Source organism: Rhinoderma darwinii, chromosome 3 (genome assembly GCF_050947455.1).
Source record: "Rhinoderma darwinii isolate aRhiDar2 chromosome 3, aRhiDar2.hap1, whole genome shotgun sequence".
Classification (NCBI taxonomy): Eukaryota; Metazoa; Chordata; class Amphibia; order Anura; family Rhinodermatidae; genus Rhinoderma; species Rhinoderma darwinii.
The window spans coordinates 35,120,570-35,141,641 of record NC_134689.1 but is presented as its reverse complement, the minus strand read 5'-3'; the positions used below and the strand labels follow the sequence as shown (position 1 = coordinate 35,141,641).

General features: G+C 39.8%; 2 protein-coding genes across 2 annotated transcripts in view; both read left to right on the top strand.

Annotated features, from left to right (window-relative positions):
* The window catches only part of LOC142750339 (uncharacterized), a 127,873-nt gene that overhangs the window by 63,485 nt on the left and 43,316 nt on the right, over positions 1 to 21,072 (top strand). The window lies entirely within an intron of this gene.
* On the top strand, positions 7,243 to 17,741 carry LOC142748483 (protocadherin gamma-C5-like). Its single transcript, XM_075855573.1, has 2 exons — positions 7,243 to 9,687; positions 16,935 to 17,741. The coding sequence occupies exons 1-2, from the start codon at positions 7,243 to 7,245 to the stop codon at positions 17,739 to 17,741; spliced, it is 3,252 nt and encodes a 1,083-aa protein (XP_075711688.1).

Below are 21,072 nucleotides of genomic sequence, written 5' to 3'. Positions count from 1 at the left end.
TGGAGCTCTGGTTGTATATGAGAGGATTGATAGGGAGAGTCTGTGTGGATCCAGCCTGAGCTGTTTACTGCATCTAGAGGTTGTGGCTGAGAACCCCCTGGAGCTGCACAGTCTGGAGATTGAGATTCTGGATATTAATGATAATTCACCCCTTTTTACTAATAGTAATCAGATTCTAAAGATTACAGAATTATTAACAAGTCCTGGTGTACAGTTCCAATTACAAATTGCAAAGGATGCAGATGTCGGTGTAAACGATATCAGCCAATACAGTTTAAACCCAAACCCCTATTTTTCATTATCTGTTACAAATCGTAAGGATGGAACTCTCATTGCTGAATTAGTATTAGAAAAAACTCTCGATAGAGAAGAAAAAGCAGAGCACAAGCTTATTCTCACTGCTGTAGATGGCGGAGAACCAGCCAGATCAGGATCCACTGAGATAACGGTAGTTGTTTTAGATATTAATGATAATGCTCCGGTGTTTGATCAGTCGCGATATAAAGTGAATTTGTCAGAAAATGTTCCTTCAAAAACAGTTGTGATAAAACTTAATGCTACAGATTCAGATGAGGGACCAAATGGGGAGATATTGTATTCATTTGGTCATCATACTTCAGAATCAGAAAAACAAATATTTGATTTAAATGCACAAACTGGCGAAATATTTATCAAGGGAACTGTAGATTTTGAGGAAGCAAAATTTTTTGAGCTTTCTGTCAGAGCAGTGGATAAAGGGTCCCCAATGCTGGAGGGACGATGTGTTGTTCAGGTAGAAATTGAAGATGTAAATGATAACACCCCAGAAATTATTTTTACCTCCAAGACTAATGAGGTTCCTGAGAATGCCCCGCTAGGAACCGTGGTTGGATTTATTACAGTCAGAGACAGAGATTCTGGTAAAAACGGGGAGATTAAATTAGATTTATCACCAGATTTACCCTTTAAAATTCAGCCCATGTCACAGCGTTATGCTCTGGTCACTAGTGGACATCTGGACAGGGAGAAGGTCTCACAATATACTATTATACTGACGGCATCTGATCTGGGCTCTCCATCTCTCAGCAGCCAGATTATTATCAGTCTTAATATTTCTGATGTTAATGATAATCCTCCAGCATTTCTACACAACGTCTACAATGCCTTCATATCAGAGAACAATGAGGCCGGCAGACTGTTATGTACAGTGTCTGCTGTAGATCCGGATGAGGGAGCGAATGCAAACCTCATTTACTCCATCGCCGAGAGCCACATCCATGGGTCTCCTGTCTCTTCATTTGTCTACATTAACTCCGACACCGGGAAGATTTATGCACAAAGGTCTTTTGACTACGAACAATTCCAGGTTCTGCAGATCACAGCAAGAGTGGAAGATTCTGGATCTCCAAAATTATCCTCCAATGTTTCTGTCTTCATATTTATTCTGGATACAAATGACAACTCTCCCACCATCTTATACCCGGAGAATACAGGGGAGACCATTGCTCAAGAGACCATTCCACGATCTGCTGCTGCTGGTTATTTAGTCAGTAAGGTCTCTGCGGTGGATATAGATTCTGGGCACAATGCCTGGCTCCTCTATAGTCTTGTTCAGTCTGCCAGTCCTGCTTTATTCCACATCTCTGAATACACAGGAGAAGTCAGGACTCTCCGAGGTTTACATGAGACAGATAACACGGAGCAGCGACTTGTGATTGCCGTCAGGGACCATGGGGAACCTTCTATGACAACTACAGTCACATTGATTGTAAATATTATGGAAAATATTGTGCAAGCCTATCCCAGACCACGGGACTTTTTGACGAATGTGAAGCCCACAGCAGATATGACTTTGTATCTTATTATTTCTCTTGTGGCGATGAGTGTGGTTTCCCTTATAACTTTTACTATATTGATTGTCCGGTGCCTTAGAAAAGACAATTATAACAGCAGTTGTGGATCTTGCTTTACATCCAGATCACATTCCAATCACTATATAGATCAGTATAAACCAACCCTTTACCTGAACACAGATGGGACCTTGAAGTACATGGAGGTGCGGATGGCTCAGTCAGATCCACAAGAACCATGTTACACAGCTTGCTTCCCACCTTATACAGAGAATGACTTTACATTTAGGAAATCACTAGATGTCCCACAGCAGAACGTTAATGAAGCAGAATCCTCTACTGTTAATAGTTTGACTGAAGTGAATCAGGTGAGATGAGATATTAGTAAATACTGTCAGAATTCATGGACTTCTTCCAATAGTGGTTATGGTAACTTACATATTTATTATGGTGTTTATAACAGGTTGGAATCATATTTTCATTTTTTTATCATAGTCATATAACACAGGCATAACTTGATATGCATGGGCCCTAATGCAAAATGTATACATGGGGCACCCAAACTATCAAGTGCCATTCAAATCAGAGGTACCTTTGGACTCCCTCTGGCAATTTTTACCTCTGCACCCCCAATAGTTACGCCATTGCATAATATTCCAATAAAGATCTGGGTCTAAGGTTTTGCAGAACATTTTCTTCATGCTTTGTTTATATGTACAGCCCTAACTGTAGAGAGTCAGTAATGTATGTTACTTTAAGCGTGTAATATGTAATGACTGTCACAACATTGGTACCTTTTATTATTGAGGTTAACCACGGAAGGCCTATGGTGGTACTGGTTGGAAATGCACAGCAAATGTGGCACAGGATCATTTTATAAATCCAGGATTGCTTCCATTTACCAGCAGGCAGTGGAAAGTCATAATAGGTGTTCCCTGTCAGATGCAGTAAGAGGCTGCCGCTCAGTGTTTTCAATCTTCATACTATAATTATCTTGTGAAAGCTCCGGGTAATGATACCATGGAGAAATGCAATATTGCTTTATAGCCACTCTAGGAAGATGCAGTACAGTCACTCTCCTTACTTTACATTATAATGTCTGATGTGTGCATTATTTTTATTTTACATCGAGTAATGAATTATACTATTGTACTTTACTGAGATATTTCTGATGAACAGCAGCTGAGGAGGGAAGTGTTATACTACATAGTCCACACCGAGTACAAACTGAGTCAATATTAGAGATTCTCCTCCCCTCTCCGATCAGGACACGCGGCATGTCCTAAACTGAGGGTGCAGCAGAGTGCTGAGGAAAGATTGACTCGGTGTGGACCTAGTATATGTATTACACTTTGATTAAAGAATAATGATTTTTTTGTATAAAGATTGTATCTGATTATCAAAAGATACAAGGAACTACCAAATTGAGTGTCCATGTTTTTTGTTTTTTATTTAGGGTCTGTTTAGATCTAGTTTTATACTACCATTGGTGGTATATGATGGGAAGAGTCCCGAAGTATGCCTCCGATGGAAGGTAGCAACATAGTGGGATATGTCGCCCGTACTCCCTGAGAACAGAACTGGTTTAAGCGCTGTGTCCGGGGAAGCCCCTAACGTCACTGTCCATATATGGACAGTAATGTCAGGGGCTTTCAACTACGAAGTCACTGGCTAGAGCATCACAAGCGCTCTGGGCGGGGAGTTCTGTATTGGGAAAGCCCTTGACATCACTGTCCATAAATGAACAATGATGTTAAGAGCTTTAAAATGCTGGAATCCCCAGCCAGAGCGTTACCAACGCTAGGGACGGTGATTCTGGCATCTTAAAGCTCCTAATTTATATGTACCTGTAATGACGGGGGGTAGGGAAACGGACAAGTGAGCCCTAGTCTACCGGCCACTCTGTCCCTGCCTACTTGCAACGACCCGCCCTAGGCGACGGGGTACAACTGGGCGGCGGTCCCTGCGCTCAGTAAGTGCGCGACAAACACGACAAACATACAAGGGAATACAAGCAAGGGAAAGGGGCAGTTACCCACGGCAACACCGTGAGCAACCAGAGTGGTGAACAAGCCGAGTCAAGCCAGGAGTGTGCGAGGTACCAAACGAAGAGCAGAAGAGTAGTCAGTAAGCCAGGGTCTGTATGGAGCAGGATCAAAATAGAAGGAGCTGTAGCTGGGCCAGGAAACCACACGAAAAGAATCACAAGCACCGAGGGACAGGAAGGGCAGGCTTAAATAGACCGAGGGCGGGAGCTAGCTGAGTCTGGCCAGGTTGCGATAGGCTCTCCCACTCCTAAGCCTGCCAGCCTGAGTGGTGGAAGCTGGAGTCAGTCTCAGGGATGTAGATTCAGGTGCTGACTGATTAATTATGGGAGTTAACCCCGAAGCTGTGCCTGGCAGATCCTTTACAGTACCGTAACGTCAGGGACTTCTCCAGGCCCGGAGTCCCTAGTCAGAGCGCTACCAATGCTCTGGCCAGGGACTCCATAGTTAAAAGCCCTGACATCACTCTTTATATATGCAGAGTGACGTCAGGGGCTTCTACAGTCTCGGAGTCTCCGGCTGGAGCACTAGCGTTAATCTAGCCGGGGACTCCGTAGTTAAAAGCCACTGACAACACTGTTCATATGAGGACAGTGATGTCAGGGGCTTCCCCAGGACCAGAATCCCGATACTGAGAGCTACCTGATGCTCTTTCCAGGGAATTCGGCTCTGGGGATGCTCTCCAAGGTATACATTTAATTAACGTATACCTGTGATGTATACCATACATTAGCATCAGTCACACATAAGCGCCTATGTTAAAAACTTATACTGCGCGGTATTCCTCAGGATAAAATAGGGTAGCATACTACATTATTCCATTCTACAAAAAAGGTATACCAGCGTATACCAGCCCAACGGAGGCTAAAAGGACAATCTTTTGGCCTCCATCAGGCTAACGGAGCTCTATGGACACATTTAGCATGTGGGTAGGGAGCATTCCTGATGTACACGCTAAACGAAGGATGAAAATGTGATGCGAATAGGCACTTATAGGAATTACTCACACATACCACATATTCAATGTCAGACTGAATCTTGTTCAGCAGGGCCTGGCTGAGAGAACTAACTCTTGTCTTATGTTGCTGCCACATTATCAGCATCACCTCTACCCCTCCTTATAGCCTCACCTCTTCCCCTCCTCATAACTCACCTCTTACCTTCCTCATAGCGTCACCTCTTTCCCTTCTCATAGCCTCACCTCTTTCCCTCCTTATAGTCTCACCTCTTTCCCTTCTCATAGCCTCACCTCTTCCCCTCCTCTTAGCTTCACCTTTATCTCTTCTCATAGCCTCACCTCCTTCCCTCCTCATAACTCACCTCTTACCTTCCTCATAGCCAAACCTCTTTCCCTTCTCATAGCCTCACCTCTTTCCCTTCCCATAGCCTCACCTCTTTCCCTCCTCATAGCCTCACCTCTTTCCCTCCTCATAGCCTCACCTCTTTCCCTTCTCATAGCCCCACCTCTTTCCCTCCTCATAGCCTCACCTCTTTCCCTCCTCATAGCCTCACCTCTTTCCCCTCTCATAGCCTCACCTCTTTCCCTCCTCATAGCATCGTATCTTCCCCACCTCATAGCTTCACCTTTACCTCTTCTTATAGCCTCCCCTTTACCTCTTCTCATAGCTTTACCTCTACCCCTCCTCATAGCCTTACCTTTTACCCTCCTCTACATATTTAGTCACTCATAAAAGGCACACAAAAAACTAATTAGTTGACATGGCTAAGTAATAAATTGATATACAGTATGGTCAGCAAGTACCTAGAACAGTGATCATTTCTGCATACAGTTGAATTATAACTGTATGCAGAAATATAATTTTCCTGTAAGGACTGTAATATACTAATATTCTGTGAATATCATTTGTCTCATTAGCTCTGTACTTCTAAAAACATGTCTACTGGAAAACTAGGGTGTGATTCTTAAAGTGGATACGTTAACTCTCATGACGTGTCTGTTTTAGTAAATACTTGTATTCCCCATGAAATACAAGTTCTGGGACATATTTTCTTAAAACTCTATGCTGTGCCATTCCTCTGTTATTCCTCCTAGAAATGTATGAATAATTTGATAACTGGATGTTTACGATACACTTGTCAAAGGGGTGTGTCCCTACAGTCTCACACTGTCATCAATGATTGGACAGTGTCAGACTGTGTAGGGACATACCCCGAACTGGTTACACCCAGTTGCCAATTTATTCATACATTCATAGGAGGAATAACAGAGGATCGGCACAAATCAAAGTTCTAAAAAAAGATGCTCCAGAATTGTTATTTCATGGGGAATACAATCATTGACTAAAACGGACATGTCAGGAGAGGTGATAGGTCCCTCTTTTAGGCAGGCATGTTCTCTTTAACCCCTTAAGAATTCCAAGAGCCAAAACTTTTTTATTTTCTTATCGACATAGATGTATGAGGGCTTGTGTTTTGCAGAATGAGTTGTAATTGGCACCATTTTGGGGTACATATAATCTATAGATTAACTTTAATAAAACATTTTTGGGGGAAAGGGAATAGGAGAAAACAGCAACATTTTTTTAATGCCATGTGCTGTATGATAAAAATATGTTAACTTTATTCTACAGGTCTTTACAATTGCAACTGAACAATATATATATATATATATATATATATATATATATATATATATATATTTATATATATATATTGCCGCATCTTGCCACCTGTAGATGATATATGGTTATCAGCTGAATTTCTGTTAAGAAATAAACCTTAGGTTAAGTGGGACTAAAATGTGGGTGTGCTGCTCTTTATATCATTTCTGTTCATATCGTTGTTTTCTATGTGATCATTGAGATTATTTAGAAATACTACAATATCTACTTATTCTGCAATTTCTATCCGATACTTTTAATATGTTCTGGTAGAAAATTCTTTACTTAGGAATAAGTTTCAATATACTACTCACCATCGAATCCCAGAATAGAAAGACCAGGAATTTGGAGAAGAAGAAACTTATTTTTTTGTTTTTTTATTTAATCTTGTTACATCTTTTGTTTTTCATTATAAATATACTATTAATATAGTTTCAGTAATAATTGTAGTTCATGCTATTGGCCAGAAGAGGGCAAACCTGTCAACTAATCTGTATTTGATCTCCAACAAATAAGTGGAACCGCTCATGTCATTGAAGCTCTGCCCTCCTCCTGGCTCAGTGAATCAACCTCCATCTTCACACTAACACACAAAGCTGAGCTGCTGCTTTGTTGGGCTCTCCGTGGATATTTTTAAATGCCCTGGATGACGATTCTCTTGCTGAAAAGATTTAAAACCAGCCTAGAACCTCACGGAATTATAAAAGGACCTGCATTTCTAATTATAAGAAGAAAAAAATTTAAGTGATGAACATCCAAAGCTCAACAAAGGCTTGGAAATGGCAAGTGGTGTTTCTCTTTCTATGTTATAGCTGGGGCTGGGTCATTGGGCAGCTGCATTATTCTATCTACGAGGAGTTGCAGCCGGGAACATTTGTGGGGAATATAATGCAGGATCTAGGACTCACTCCTTCAGACATTATTAAAGGCAGATTACAATTGGGACCTGAAAGCAATAGCAGATATTTTGATGTCGATCAAGGGAGTGGAGTCCTGACTGTGAAAAATAGGATCGACAGAGAAAGCTTATGTGGCTCCAGCCGGAGCTGCTTTCTGCATTTAGACGCTGTAACTGAGATCCCTGTGCAGCTATTTAGTGTAGAAATCGAAATTTTGGATATTAATGATAATTCTCCAGCTTTTTCTAACACAAATCGTATTTTGAGAATCACAGAGTTAGTGACAATTCCTGGTGTTCAATTTCCACTAGAAATTGCACAGGATGCAGATATTGGTATGAACAGTGTTACCCAGTATAGACTCAATGCAAATCCTTTCTTTTCTTTGTCTGTAAAGACCCGTAAAGATGGAACACTAATGCCTGAATTGATTCTGGAAAAAATTGTAGACCGAGAAGAAAAAAAAGAACATAAGCTGATTCTAACTGCTATAGATAGTGGAGAACAGCCAAGATCTGGGTCTTCCCAGATATCTGTAATCGTTTTAGATATAAATGATAATGCACCAGTATTTGATGAATCTTTGTATAGAATTAGTTTATTGGAAAATGCTCCTCCAAAAACAGTCATAATAACAATGAATGCTACAGATCTTGACGAAGGAGACAATTCAGAAATTGAATATTATTTTGATGATCATACGTCAGATTCTGCTAAAAGGTTGTTTGATATAAACACTAAAACTGGTGAGATTTTTATTAAGGGACTTGTGGACTATGAAGACAGTCATTACTGGGAGTTATCTATCAGGGCAGTAGACAAAGGAATACCAGAACTAGAAGGACGCTGTATTGTTCAAGTGGAAATACAAGATATAAATGACAACCCACCCGAGATTATATTCACTTCTGCCACAAATGCAGTCCCCGAAGATGCCGCCCTGGGTACAGTGATTGGATTCCTGGTTGTGACGGACAAGGATTCCGGTAAAAATGGAGAAATACTATTAGAAGCATCTCCAAACCTTCCATTTAAATTCCACCATCTTAAAAACCGTCACTCTCTGGTAACTGATGGCTGGCTAGATAGAGAAAAACATGCTCAGTATGAAATCATTGTAACTGCATCTGATCTAGGATCTCCCCCATTGCACACGCAAACAAAAATAACCCTTAAAATTTCTGATGTCAATGACAATCCTCCGGTAATTCAGCAGTCAGCATACAATGCTTTCATAAAGGAGAACAATGAGTCAGGCAGTTTATTATGTACAGTATCTGCCTCTGATTTAGATGAAGGGGTTAATTCAGAGTTAACATATTCTGTAGTTGAAAGCCAGATAGATGGTTTCTCCGTATCGTCTTTTGTATACATAAACTCAGAAAGTGGTAAGATCTTCGCCCAACGTTCCTTTGACTATGAGCACACTCAGGTCTTAAACATTACGGTAAAAGTTGAAGATTCTGGATCTCCAAGATTATCTTCCAATGCTTCGGTTTTTATCTTTGTTTTGGATGTAAATGACAACTATCCAACTGTGCTATATCTAGATAATTCGGGAGAGCGTATTCATCAACCGAAAATTCCAAAATCAGCCGCAGCTGGTTATCTGGTGACCAAGTTGTCTGCAGTGGATAAAGATTCTGGTCGTAATGCTTGGTTACACTATAGGCTGGTTGATTATACAAATTCAAGATTATTTCAAGTTTCTGAAGCTTCTGGAGAAATACGAACTCTTCAAGGACTGGAAGAAGTAGATATTTTAGAGCAAAAACTTGTAATTTCAGTAAGTGATCATGGAGAACCTTCTATGTCAACTACAGTAACTCTGCTTGTTAACATATTAGACAGTGTGGTGAATGAAAGTCCAAAATCTCAAGACCTTCTTACAAATTCCATGCCAACAAGTGACATGACATTGTATCTTATCATTTCCATAGCTGCCATTAGTTTGGTTTCACTTATTACATTTTTCATTCTGATTTGGAAGTGTTTAAAACGGGAGGATGGGGGCAGCAGTTGTGGGTTTTGCGTACCAAGTAAATCGGGTCCTAAACACTATATGGATCACTATAAACCAACTCTTTTTTTGAACAATGATGGAACATTAAAGTACATGGAGGTCAGAATGGTTCCACCAGAAACCCAGGGACCATGTTATCCAACATGTTATCCTTCCACAACAGAAAATGACTTCACATTTATGAAACCTCTAGATTTTCCTCATTTGAAGGATTTGGCCAGTGAGGGTGATGCTTCATCTTCTAACACAATGGTAAATGGCAGTAGTCAGGTGAGATGATACTCCTATTGCAAGTATCTCTCTCTCTCTCTCTCTCTCTCTTCTCTCTCTCTCTCTCTCTCTCTCTGTGTATATAGGTTCTTCATTAAGAATTTTTTATTTTATTTTGACAAGTGCCCAATAAATAATGTAGCTAATAGTAACATAAAGAAATTATGTGTTTTTTTATGTACATGTCATTTTTCATCTTTTATTAGTAGTATTATGTATTGTAGTGTTATAGTATTTGGTGGTCTCTCCTAGTTACATCAAATGAATATTTTCCAGTTTGCAAAATTTTTAGTCCGAACTTCATACGGAAATATTTTTACTAGTTTATGCTAATATTATTGTAAAGCAGTGACAGACGTTATACAGTACCTAGTGTTGGTGTCGGCTTATAATTAATAGTATACTACGATACTGTAGGTTCCTTAAGGTCCTTTTACACGGCACGACATGGACCGTGTAAACAATGATTGGATATGTATAGGAAAAAGCGCTCGTTACTACGATCGCTCATCCCTATATATTTTCATCATGTCGGCAGCGCATCTCCCTGATCACACAGGGACATGTGCTGCCGACAATGATGATTTTTAATTCTGCATAAAAGAGCAAATCAACCGATGAACGAGCGTTTGCTCGTTCATCGGCTGATCGTTGCCCTTGTTAAACAGGGCAATGATTGGGAACAAGCGTTCATATGAACCCTCGTTTGTCCGGTCATGGCCCGTGTAATAGGGAATTTATGATAACAATGGTTCTTACTGGTTACAACTGCTGATAAGAAAGGGTTAAGGTGAGAACAACTAGTTTTAGATGTATTTGGGTCCAATAATAAACAAGGTAACATAAAACTTGTCCTGGGATTAGACAATACTAATTAAATATGTGAAATCCTATATAGCCAAGGTGTCCACAGTTTAGTTTAGGAGCCACATGCAGCTCTCTGGCCTGTGTTGTGCAATTCATAACTCCCTAACCCTATAGGAAGCAAGTGTCCAGGATTCAGTGGTCCAGTCCAGGATTTCAAGCACTACCCTGGAATATTACACATCTGGTTGAAAGCAGAGATTAATCTCCAGTGCTAATCTATTCTAAATTCCTGTTTGTGGAGTAGAGGACATACAGGAGGAGATTCTGTACATCTGTTATATTATAAGGACCACTCTGACTGGCACTTTATTATGGGCACTGCTTTGATTGGCACATATGTATGGACATGGTTATGGCTGGTACATTGTTTCTGGTACTAGCATAGCAGTAACAACACGGAGGGCACTGCTGGCACAGATGTATGTGGGGCACTATGGTATGGCCAATTCAGTGTGGATGTTTTTATTATATGTATTAAGATGTAAGCTATGAATTATTACTATTATTATTTTTATTATATATAAAATATTGCATGGTTACAGTTTGTAGGGTATGGCATGTACCAACTAACGGGTTTGTGCATTTTTTAAAATAAAAGTTTTGTCAACTTTTTCATCTAAATGGGCATGATATATGCATGATGTGACCCAGTGTTGCCAGGTAAAGCACCTTGTCCCGGGACAGATTTTTTCATTTATTCCGTAGAATAACATTTGTATACATTTGTATGCAGCTTAACTCTCTCACAAGGTTATTTGTATAATGCCATTACCATTTTTCTAAAATGTCATCTGTACGGAAAGTGCATAATGAATTATAGTAATTTACATGTAAAATGTGGTCTGCAAAAGAAGCCCTGGATCATAAAGGTGTTGTATCATGAAGATAACCCCTTTTCGGGTGGAAACCACCAGTCTAGCATCTCACACCCCTGCCAAACAGCTCGTATATCATTGGCGATATAAATGTAGTATTACATGATGGCTTGAGTCCGCCAAATTGAGAGCCGCTGTTTGTTAGCAGCCCTCTGCTCTCGCTCAGTGGGGGATCTTCTATGACGTCCTTGTATAAGTTACTTTTTAACACGCTGATAGAAATGTACTGCATGGTACCTGGGATATGTCCAGAAATGCAGTATTATGAGCCTTTCTTTATATTGTGTGATACAGTAGATGATGTTGTGACCATTCACTAGGAGAGGGCAGACATGGGAATGGTGGCAATCATTTGCTGATCTATTATTAAAAGAGATGGATAAATTGTCCTGCAGAATGAGTTCTTAAACATTGGGTGAATTTTTATTTATTTTTTTGCCATTAAAGTAATATTAAGCAAAAATGCCTATTATTTAAACTGACAACCTGAGTACATGTAATGACGGGCTTCCATGACTGCGACAATGCATTGTATGTTCTATTAACAGTTCCCTGGTGGTAACATATCTTGAATTTGGTGTAAAAACTTGCCCTGTAATTATCTTTAGTGTTTCAGTTATTTTACCCTTCAATTGTATATACTGTGCTAAATAGTATAATTTCCATCATATATTTAAAGGGGAAACAGCTAAATTGTTTTGGAAACCCATTATTTTTAGTTCATTCAGGGAGTTCCTCATTCAGGACCCACAATGTCCAACTGTTGTATATGACAGCTCATAGATTTTAAAGGTCATCATATAATTCTTGATAAAAGATGTCATGTTGCTAATGGGGAACTGAACACGTGCTGCCGGGTTCCCCCACAGATTACAGCTGATCAGTGTGGGTCCCAGCAGTGAGACCCCTTGTGATCACTTATTGTGTGTGATTTTTAAGGAATTACCCTCTATCCCCTTAAGGCACCCTGATGTACATGTATGTCATGGATTGCCTTAACTAAAGGCTCAATGAAGTACATGTACATAATTGTGATCACGCAGGCACAATGTCTGTGCTCACGCGATCCACAGCAGGATCACAGCTGTGATTGACAGTTGCGCTCCTGCTGTCAATCCCTTTGATGCTGAAGTCAAGGAGCTTGACTAAGAGAGGGGGTTCTGATGTGATCGTGAGGTGCTGATTGGTTGCTATAGCAATGGTAACCTAACAAAGACCCGCAGATCCGCCTTAGGTATATGCCTATAAGGCTATTCTAGAGGTAAGAATTCCAAAGCATTAGACAAGCGACCAACTGTCCTCTAGTGGGACTAAGAAAAAAGGAAAATAAAGTTTAGTAAAATAAAAAATAGTCCTCCCTCAAAAATGTATAAATTATTTAATAAATTAAATGTACCTCAAAACAGTACCAATGAAAACTAGAACTCGTCTCGCAAAAAACAAGCCCTCATATGGGTATAGTTACATATGAGTTTTGAAGAAAATAAAGGGAGACGGCGCTCCTTCGAGATTTTTTTGGCATCGCTCTATGTATGAGCCGGCTGCCACCCACTGCGATCCCTGGGAGTACGAGTCCTCCTTGCGGGAATAAAGTTGAGAAATATACGAGTATTTGAAGAATTGTATACAGTTTTTTATGTTATCGGCGCCAGGCAGGTAAGAAAGGATGATGCTTGAAGATGGTTTCTTGAAAAGGTTTATCATTATTCAATTGACAGCGCGTTTCGAGCCCATACTGGTCTCTTCATCAGGTCTATTGTACAGTTTCAGTATAATAGACCTGATGAAGGGACCAGTATGGACTCGAAAAAAATGGGCGGAAAAAAACGTTTGTGGGAAAAAGAAGCGACATGCCTTATCTTCAGTTGTTTACGTCTCTGACCTCCCATTGACAACAATGGGAGGCAGAGAAAGCGTATTTCACTGCGTTTTTGCCCATGGTGCTCAATAAGCGGGAGCGAAAAACGCCGCGATAAAATGCGGCAAACGGCATGCAGGCAGATCAAAATCTGCCTCAAAATTCCAAACTGAATTTTTAGGCAGAATTTTCTGCCTGCGAAAAACTCTGTGTGAACATACCCCAAGGGGTTAACAAATCTATATGAACTAAAATGAACACAGTGAGTACACAACCTACAGTACAGGGAAACTGAAAAGCAAAAAAAAAAACAGGTTAAAAGTCTAAAACAAGCAGCATAGCCATTTTGTAAGCTGAACCAATACCCACAAGAATGCAGCCCATCAATAGCTAATTTTATCTTGCCCCGGAACTTTTCTCAATCAGATGCATTGTAAGGACTTTGGCATAATGGTTCAGTCAAATAAATGGTAAACGCTCAGAAGACAAATGAAGTATAGAACGCCTGCATGTGGGGTAACCACAACTGTCATCACAAGGGTGCAAACTACTGTAGTTGTTTTATTCTGGGAATTCATTCACAGACAGCTTTACAAACCCTTGAGGTCTATTAGAGTTTTATTTGTTGGTTCTTAGTGAGAAAGTATATTTAACAAAGCCATATAGACACATCCTTATCTTGTAGAATTTTATGTACTGTAAAGCATAAAGTCCTTTTATATATGACGCCATGGGAAAACTTAGGGGAGTTTCCTAGTACCCGGAAACCCCCCTCTGAATAGTTCAGGAGAAAATATTGAGTAAAATAAAAAACAAAATCTGTCACCAATGGGAGCTGCATACAGTCCTATACAGTAAACCCCCTCTAGTGGGAGCTGTAGGCAGACAGAAATGTATAATTAAAAGGAGTTTCCAGGGATTTTCTAATGATGACCCATCCTTAGGATAGGCCATTAATATGTGATGAAAGGGCAGCCTCATTCCCTGCCTAAAAATATATGATATAGTATATGTCGAAATAAGCAAAGTAAGTATTATTGGCTGAGAAGGAATTGCATTTGAACAGGCCCTTTAAATATCCTGCATATATTGCTGCAAGTTATAATGCCAAATCCTTTCCTTATAATTTATCTTAAAAGAAAGTCTCACATATAGATCCAGTATGGAACCAATAATACAATTATCAGTCTTACTACAGCAGTGCATTATAAATAATCTTCATACGTCTGACTGATCACAATCCGGGCATCTGATGGGAGCCATAGCATTCAGCTGAAGCAAAAGAATAGAAATGTTGTACTTATGTAGATACAAGGTAGATATTACATACATGTATGTATGTACACAGTTATGTTAGCGCAATTGTAACTAGATTTTTAAGCCTTAAGTGGGAAATATAACAATTCAGATATTTGCTATAAGGATATCTAAATCTGTGAGTATTTAAAAATTGATATTGGATTCACATATTTATCAATGTTTTTCTTACAAGACCTTGTCTAGTGGTCATAAAAGACCCCAATATAAACAATAGTGGAAATCCATATGAATAATACAGCTTTCTCTAATATCATAATGTACAATAAACCTTATTGGAGGTTGACACTCTCATGAATGATGATTTGAAAAAAAGACTGATTTTCAGACTTAAAGAGAACCTGACACCTGCCCAAAAAACCACAGTTGACATCTTAGTCAGATTGCAGGCACCTCACAGATTATGATGCTTTTCATTTTTTCCTTCTAGCCCCCACCGTTCCTGGCCTCCGATATGCCAGTGAGGCCTTTGATTGTCAAGTAGACGGTTACCCCTTATCAAGTGACAGGTGTTACCCGCCCACTTGACAGTCAAAGGCCTCATTTGCATATCAGGCACCAGAACTAACGGCACCGATATCTCTGAAACGGTGGGGGCTAGAAGAAAAAATAAAAAGCGGCAGAATCTGTGAGGCGCCTGCAATCTAACTGAGATGTCAACTGCAGTTTTTTGGGCAAGTGACAGGTTTTCTTTAAAGGGAATAAGTAATTTGAGGTATTTCTAGCATATAAAAATCCACTTCTCATAATTTATTTGCTTCCCTGGGTCCCCCTTGGAGCTGCTGCTAATCTGTGCTGCTAGGGAAGGAGCTCTGAGCAGAATTAGTCACCTCCCTCCTCTGACAGGTGACTATGTAGTCTCTACTTACTGTAGTTTCCCTGCAGATAGGTAACATAAGATACTGAGCATAAAGATATATACTGAGTGACAACCACAGTATCTACTGTATTAGACAGCAATGACAAAATATTAAAATAAAATAATAAAGGCTGAGTGGGATATAATGCAGGGTTCATATATGCTGTCAGGATGCCGAGCTTTACGATGCTAAAAAGCTGAGAAGAAGGAGTCTCCTCGGCTATACTGCCATGCTTCTGCAGTGGCTCTGCATCTTTCCTGACAAGCAGGACAGTGAGCTATTTCTATTGGCTACTGTGCAGTGAACTAAGGATCACTATGCAATCTCACAGATCTGGCTGTGAGGAGAGTGACTGAGCATGTGTCCACCAACACTTAGCTCATTAGGTGGATGTGCCCATTGTTATACACTTTGAACACCAGGTAGCGCCATACTATGTGAGTATATGTCATAACTTCACTTAGATCGTTTTTTTAACAGCATGTAAATGGCAAGTATTGTAACATTTTATGATCCGTAAAATTATATTTAGTGGTGGGACAACCCCTTAAATCGAGCCTTGATCATTTTGACTTATTTATATAATATAGGCATGATTTAGAAGGTACGAATACATGGAAAACTGCAGATAATAGGTGCTGCTCGAGGTATATAAGGAGAAAATAAATAACTCCTATTATGGCCAAAATGTGATCTCTAGACCTTTCTTTTTATCATAAATATTTCTACTCAATGAAAAATTTAATTTTAGGGCCAAGAAATAAAAACCCTGTTTGCTAACACAAAGTTATTTGTGTAATATAAAAAACAGTGAACTAAGGAGTATATCTCCATTCAGATTCAGAAATGCTGTGAAATATAATCATTTATTTATTACAAAAAAAATTGCTAGATCATATTTCTTCACATTTTATAGTATGCCTCTTTAATCATAAAGTCATTACCGCCTTCAGTTACAGTATTTTTAATTTCAATACTGCAATAATTATACTTGACCAGCAGAGGGCATTGTTACCACCCAGTCTCCTTATTTGCAACAAAAGGATTTGCCCATGCCATACATATAATCTCCTCCCCCTGCCTCAGTGAATCGCCTTCCCAGCTCTTCAACAAACACAGCTGCTGATATATTTTGAAGATATGGATCTACTATTTTGTTCTTCTATAATTCAGAATCACAGAATGATTATTTTTTTCTGGGCAATAAGAGGATTTACAATCCATGGTGATTTAATGATTTACGTTATGGACATCCTCATCTCAAAGCTTTGGGAATGGCAAGTACTGATTCTCCTCTTTCTTTGTAACTGGGGCGTTGGGCAGCTTCATTATTCCGTTACTGAAGAGTGAGAACCTGGGACGTTTGTAGGCAATGTAGCTGAGGGTCTCAAACTGAATATTACAGACATTTCTACACGACGGGTGAGATTAGGTTCTGAAAAGAGCACAACATATTTTTCTGTGAACCAGGGCAATGGAGACCTGGTTGTTAAAGAGAGATTGGACAGAGAAACCTTGTGCGAATCTGGGGTAAGCTGCTCTGTGACTCTAGAAATAATAACTGAAGAGCCTCTGGAGCTTTTTGGTTTGGAAATAGAAATCCTTGACATAAATGATAATTCTCCAAAATTTTCCACAAATGTGCAAACCATTAGAATTTTAGAAGCTCTAGCAAGTCCAGGCACTCGATTTCCTCTAGAAAGTGCACAAGATCTAGATATGGGTACTTATGGTGTATCTCAATACATGCTGACTTCTAGTCCATATTTCAAATTGTCTGTAAAGAAAAGAAAAGATGGAACTATGATCCCTGAATTAATTGTAGAAAAGATCTTAGACAGAGAAGAACAAGCAAGTCATAAACTTCTCATCACTGCTGTCGATGATGGAAAACCTCCAAAATCTGGGACATCTGAAATCAATGTCATTGTTTTGGATATCAATGATAATGCTCATGTTTTTTATCATTCAATATACAAGGTGACCTTACGGGAAAACACAACTCCCAAAACATCTGTATTAAAACTGAATGTGACAGACTTAGACAAAGGTCTCAATGGGGTAATAGAATATTTTTTTGACTATCATACATTGGATTCTGTAAAATATTTTTTTTACTTAAACCAACAAACAGGAGAAATTTCTGCGAAGGGTGTAGTTGACTATGAAGGAACTGATTTCTATGAGATATCTATCAGAGCAAAGGATAAAGGGATTCCAGAAATGGACAGTCGTTGTGTAGTATTTATTGAAATAGAAGATGTTCTATGGTTCTAAGAGTTCACATTTAGCAGGAATGGTTTGCGGAGGCCATGTCAAATTTACAAAGCCCCTGAGGGGACAAAACAGTGGAAACTCCCCACGAGTGACCCCATTTTGGAAACTACATCCATTGAGGAAATTATTTAGGGTTATAGTGAGCGTTTTGACCATACAGAAATAATTTTTTTTTGCAGAAATTATTGGAAGTAGGCCCTGAAAATAAAAATCTACATTTTTTCAAAGAAAATGTAGGTTTAGCTAATTTTTTCGCATTTCCACAAGGACTGAAGGAGAAAAAGCACCACAAAATTTGTAAAGCAATTTCTCCCGAGAAAGATAATACCCCACATGTGGTAATAAACGGCTGTTTGGATGCACGGCAGGGCTTAGAATGGAAAGAGCGCTATTTGGCTTTTGGAGATCACATTTAGCAGGAATGGTTTGCGGAGGCCATGTCGCATTTGCAAAGCCCCTGAGGGGACAAAACAATGAAAACGCCCAAAAAGTGACTCCATTTAGGAAACTACACCCCCTGTGGAATTCATCTAGGGGTGTACTGAGCGTTTTGACCCCACAGATGTTTCATAGAATTTATTAGAATTGGGCAGTGAAAATAAAAACAATCCTTTTTCCTCAATAAGACGTAGCTTTAGCTCAAAATTTTTAATTTTCTCAACAAATAAAGGAAAAAAAGAACCCAACATTTGTAAAGCATTTTCTCCCGAGTACGGCAATACCCCATATGTGGTCATAAACTGCTGTTTGGGCACACGGCAGGGCTCAGAAGGGAAGGAGCGCCATTTGGAGTGCAGATTTTGCTGGATTGGTTTCTGGGCGTCTGTGGGACCAAAACAGTGGAAACCCCCTAGAAGTGACCCCATTTTGGAAACTACACCCCTCAATGCATTTACCTAGAGGTGTAGTAAGCATGTTAACCCTGCAGGTGTTTTGTAGAAATTAGTGTGCACTCGATGTTGCAGAGTGAAAATTGGATTTTTTTCCATAGATATGCCAATATGGGGTGCCCAGCTTGTGCCACCATAACAAGACAGCTCTCTAATTATTATGCGGTGTTTCCCGGTTTTAGAAACACCCTACATGTGGCCCTAATCTTTTGCCTGGACATTCAACCAGGCTCAAGAGTGAAAGCGTACCATGCGAAATTGAGGCCTAATTTGGCGATTTACAAAGTATTGGTTCACAATTGCAGAGGCTGAGATGTGAAATAATAAAAAGAAACCCCTTATAAGTGACCCCATTTGGAAACTGCACCCCTCAAGGCATTTATTAAGGGGTGTAGTGAGCATTTTCACCCCACAGGTATTTTCCATAAATGAATGCTCTACGGATGGTGCAAATTAAAAATTTATATTTTTCCCTAGATATGTCATTTCAGTGGCAAATATGTCATGCCCAGCTTATGCCACTGGAGACACACATACCAAAAATTGTTAAAAGGGTTCTCCCGGGTATGAAGATGTCATATATGTGGAAGGAAACTGCTGTTTGGGCACACTGTAGGGCTCAGATGGGAGGGAGCGCCATTTGGCTTTTGGAGAGCGGATTTTGCTTGGTAGTAGATTTGTTTGAGTATTGCTGGTGTTTCCATTTATAATGTCGGGGTACATGTAAGCTGGGCAGAGTACATCAGGGGCATAGTCAGGTGGTATAATAATGGGGTAAAAAACCAATAAAATGATCCTTAGATGTGTGTTACGCTGTTAAGCAATCCTTTATGCACAGGCCAGTGTCGCACTGATATATGGCGTCCTTTTTTATGCCCCTTTTGGTTCACACTCCGTACCTTTGCAGTTTGGGGAATTTTGCTGGAAAAGTGTTGTCCTGGTATAATACGGGCACCGTCACTTCCAGCGTATATGTTAGGGCCCTACCCTACCTGGTTCCCTAATTTTAGGTCCTTGATAAATCGCCTCTTGAAACAGAAGAAATGTTCCCCTCGGGCCGTCACAACTGTATATTTTTTATTTCCGGACTTATTGGAGCCTTAACTAATTTTATTTTTTCATAGACGTAGTGGTATGAGGGCTGTTTTTATGCGGGGCGAGCTGTAGCGATCATTGGTACCATTTTGGGGTACATGCGACTTTTTGATCACCTTTTATCCTATTTTTTGGGAGGCCAGGTAAACAAAAAACTGCAATTCTGGCATAGCTTTTTTAGTTTTTTTTTATACAGCGTTCACAATGCGTTATAAATGACATGTTAACTTTATTCTGCGGGTCAGTACGATTCCGGCGATACCCAATTTATAGAACTTTTTTATGTTTTACAACTTTTTGCACAATAAAATTACTTTTGTAAAAAGAATGTATTTTTTCTGTCGCCAAGTTGTGACAACCATAACTTTTTAATTTTATTGTCGACGGAGCTGTATGAGGGCTTGTTTTTTGTGAGACGAGCTATAGTTTTTATAAGTACCATTTTTGGATACGTGCGACTTTTTGATCACTTTTTATTCCAATATTTGTAGGGCAAAGTGACCAAAAAATCTGGTATAGTTTTTTTACGGGCTTTTTTTACGCTGTTCACCGCGTGTGATAAATAATATAATATTTTGATACCTCAGGTCGTTACGGTCGCGGCGATACCAAATACGTATGGTTTATTATTTTTTTTTAATAATAAAGGACTTGATAAGAGAAAAAGGGTGATTGTGTTTTATTTTATTACTTTAAACTTTTATTGTTTTCAAACTTTTATTTTTTTCACTTTTTTTTCACTTTTTTATACTTTTTTGTACACTTTTTTTCAAGTCCCACTAGGGGACTTGAAGTTGCAACTGTCTGATGTTTTTTTTCTAATACATTGCACTACCTACGTAGTGCAATGTATTAGATCTGTCAGTTATTCACTGACAGCAAGCCGATTAGGCTTCATCTCCTGATTGCCTGTCGGGGCTGGCGATCTGCTAGCAACCGCTAAGATGCAGCAATCATTTTCGATTGCTGCATCGAAGGGGTTAATGGCAGGGATCGGAGCTAGCTCCGGTTCCTGCCATTACAGGTGGATGTCAGCTGTAACATACAGCTGACTTCCACTGCTGATGACGCCGGATCAGCTACGGAAGAAGATCCGGCTCCGCCGCCGGGCGGATCTTGACCGGCTTCCGCGCTAGGCAGGCCGGGAGGCCAGTATTAGGCCTCCGGTTGCCATTGCAGGCACCGGAACCCCGGCAATTTTATTGCTGGGGTTCCGATGAGCTGCAAACACCTTAAGTGCAGCACTCACGTTTGAGCGCTGCACTTAAGGGGTTAATGGCGGGGATCGAAGCCAATTTCAGTCCCCGCCATTACAGCCAGATGTCAGCTGTAAGATACCGCTGAGA

Coding starts and splice junctions, on each gene's coding strand:
- LOC142748483 (XM_075855573.1), top strand. CDS start 7,243: ATGAACATCCAAAGCTCAACAAAGGCTTGGAAATGGCAAGTGGTGTTT. Junction 9,688..16,934: donor TGGTAAATGGCAGTAGTCAG/GTGAGATGATAC, acceptor TCTGTGAACCAG/GGCAATGGAGACCTGGTTGT.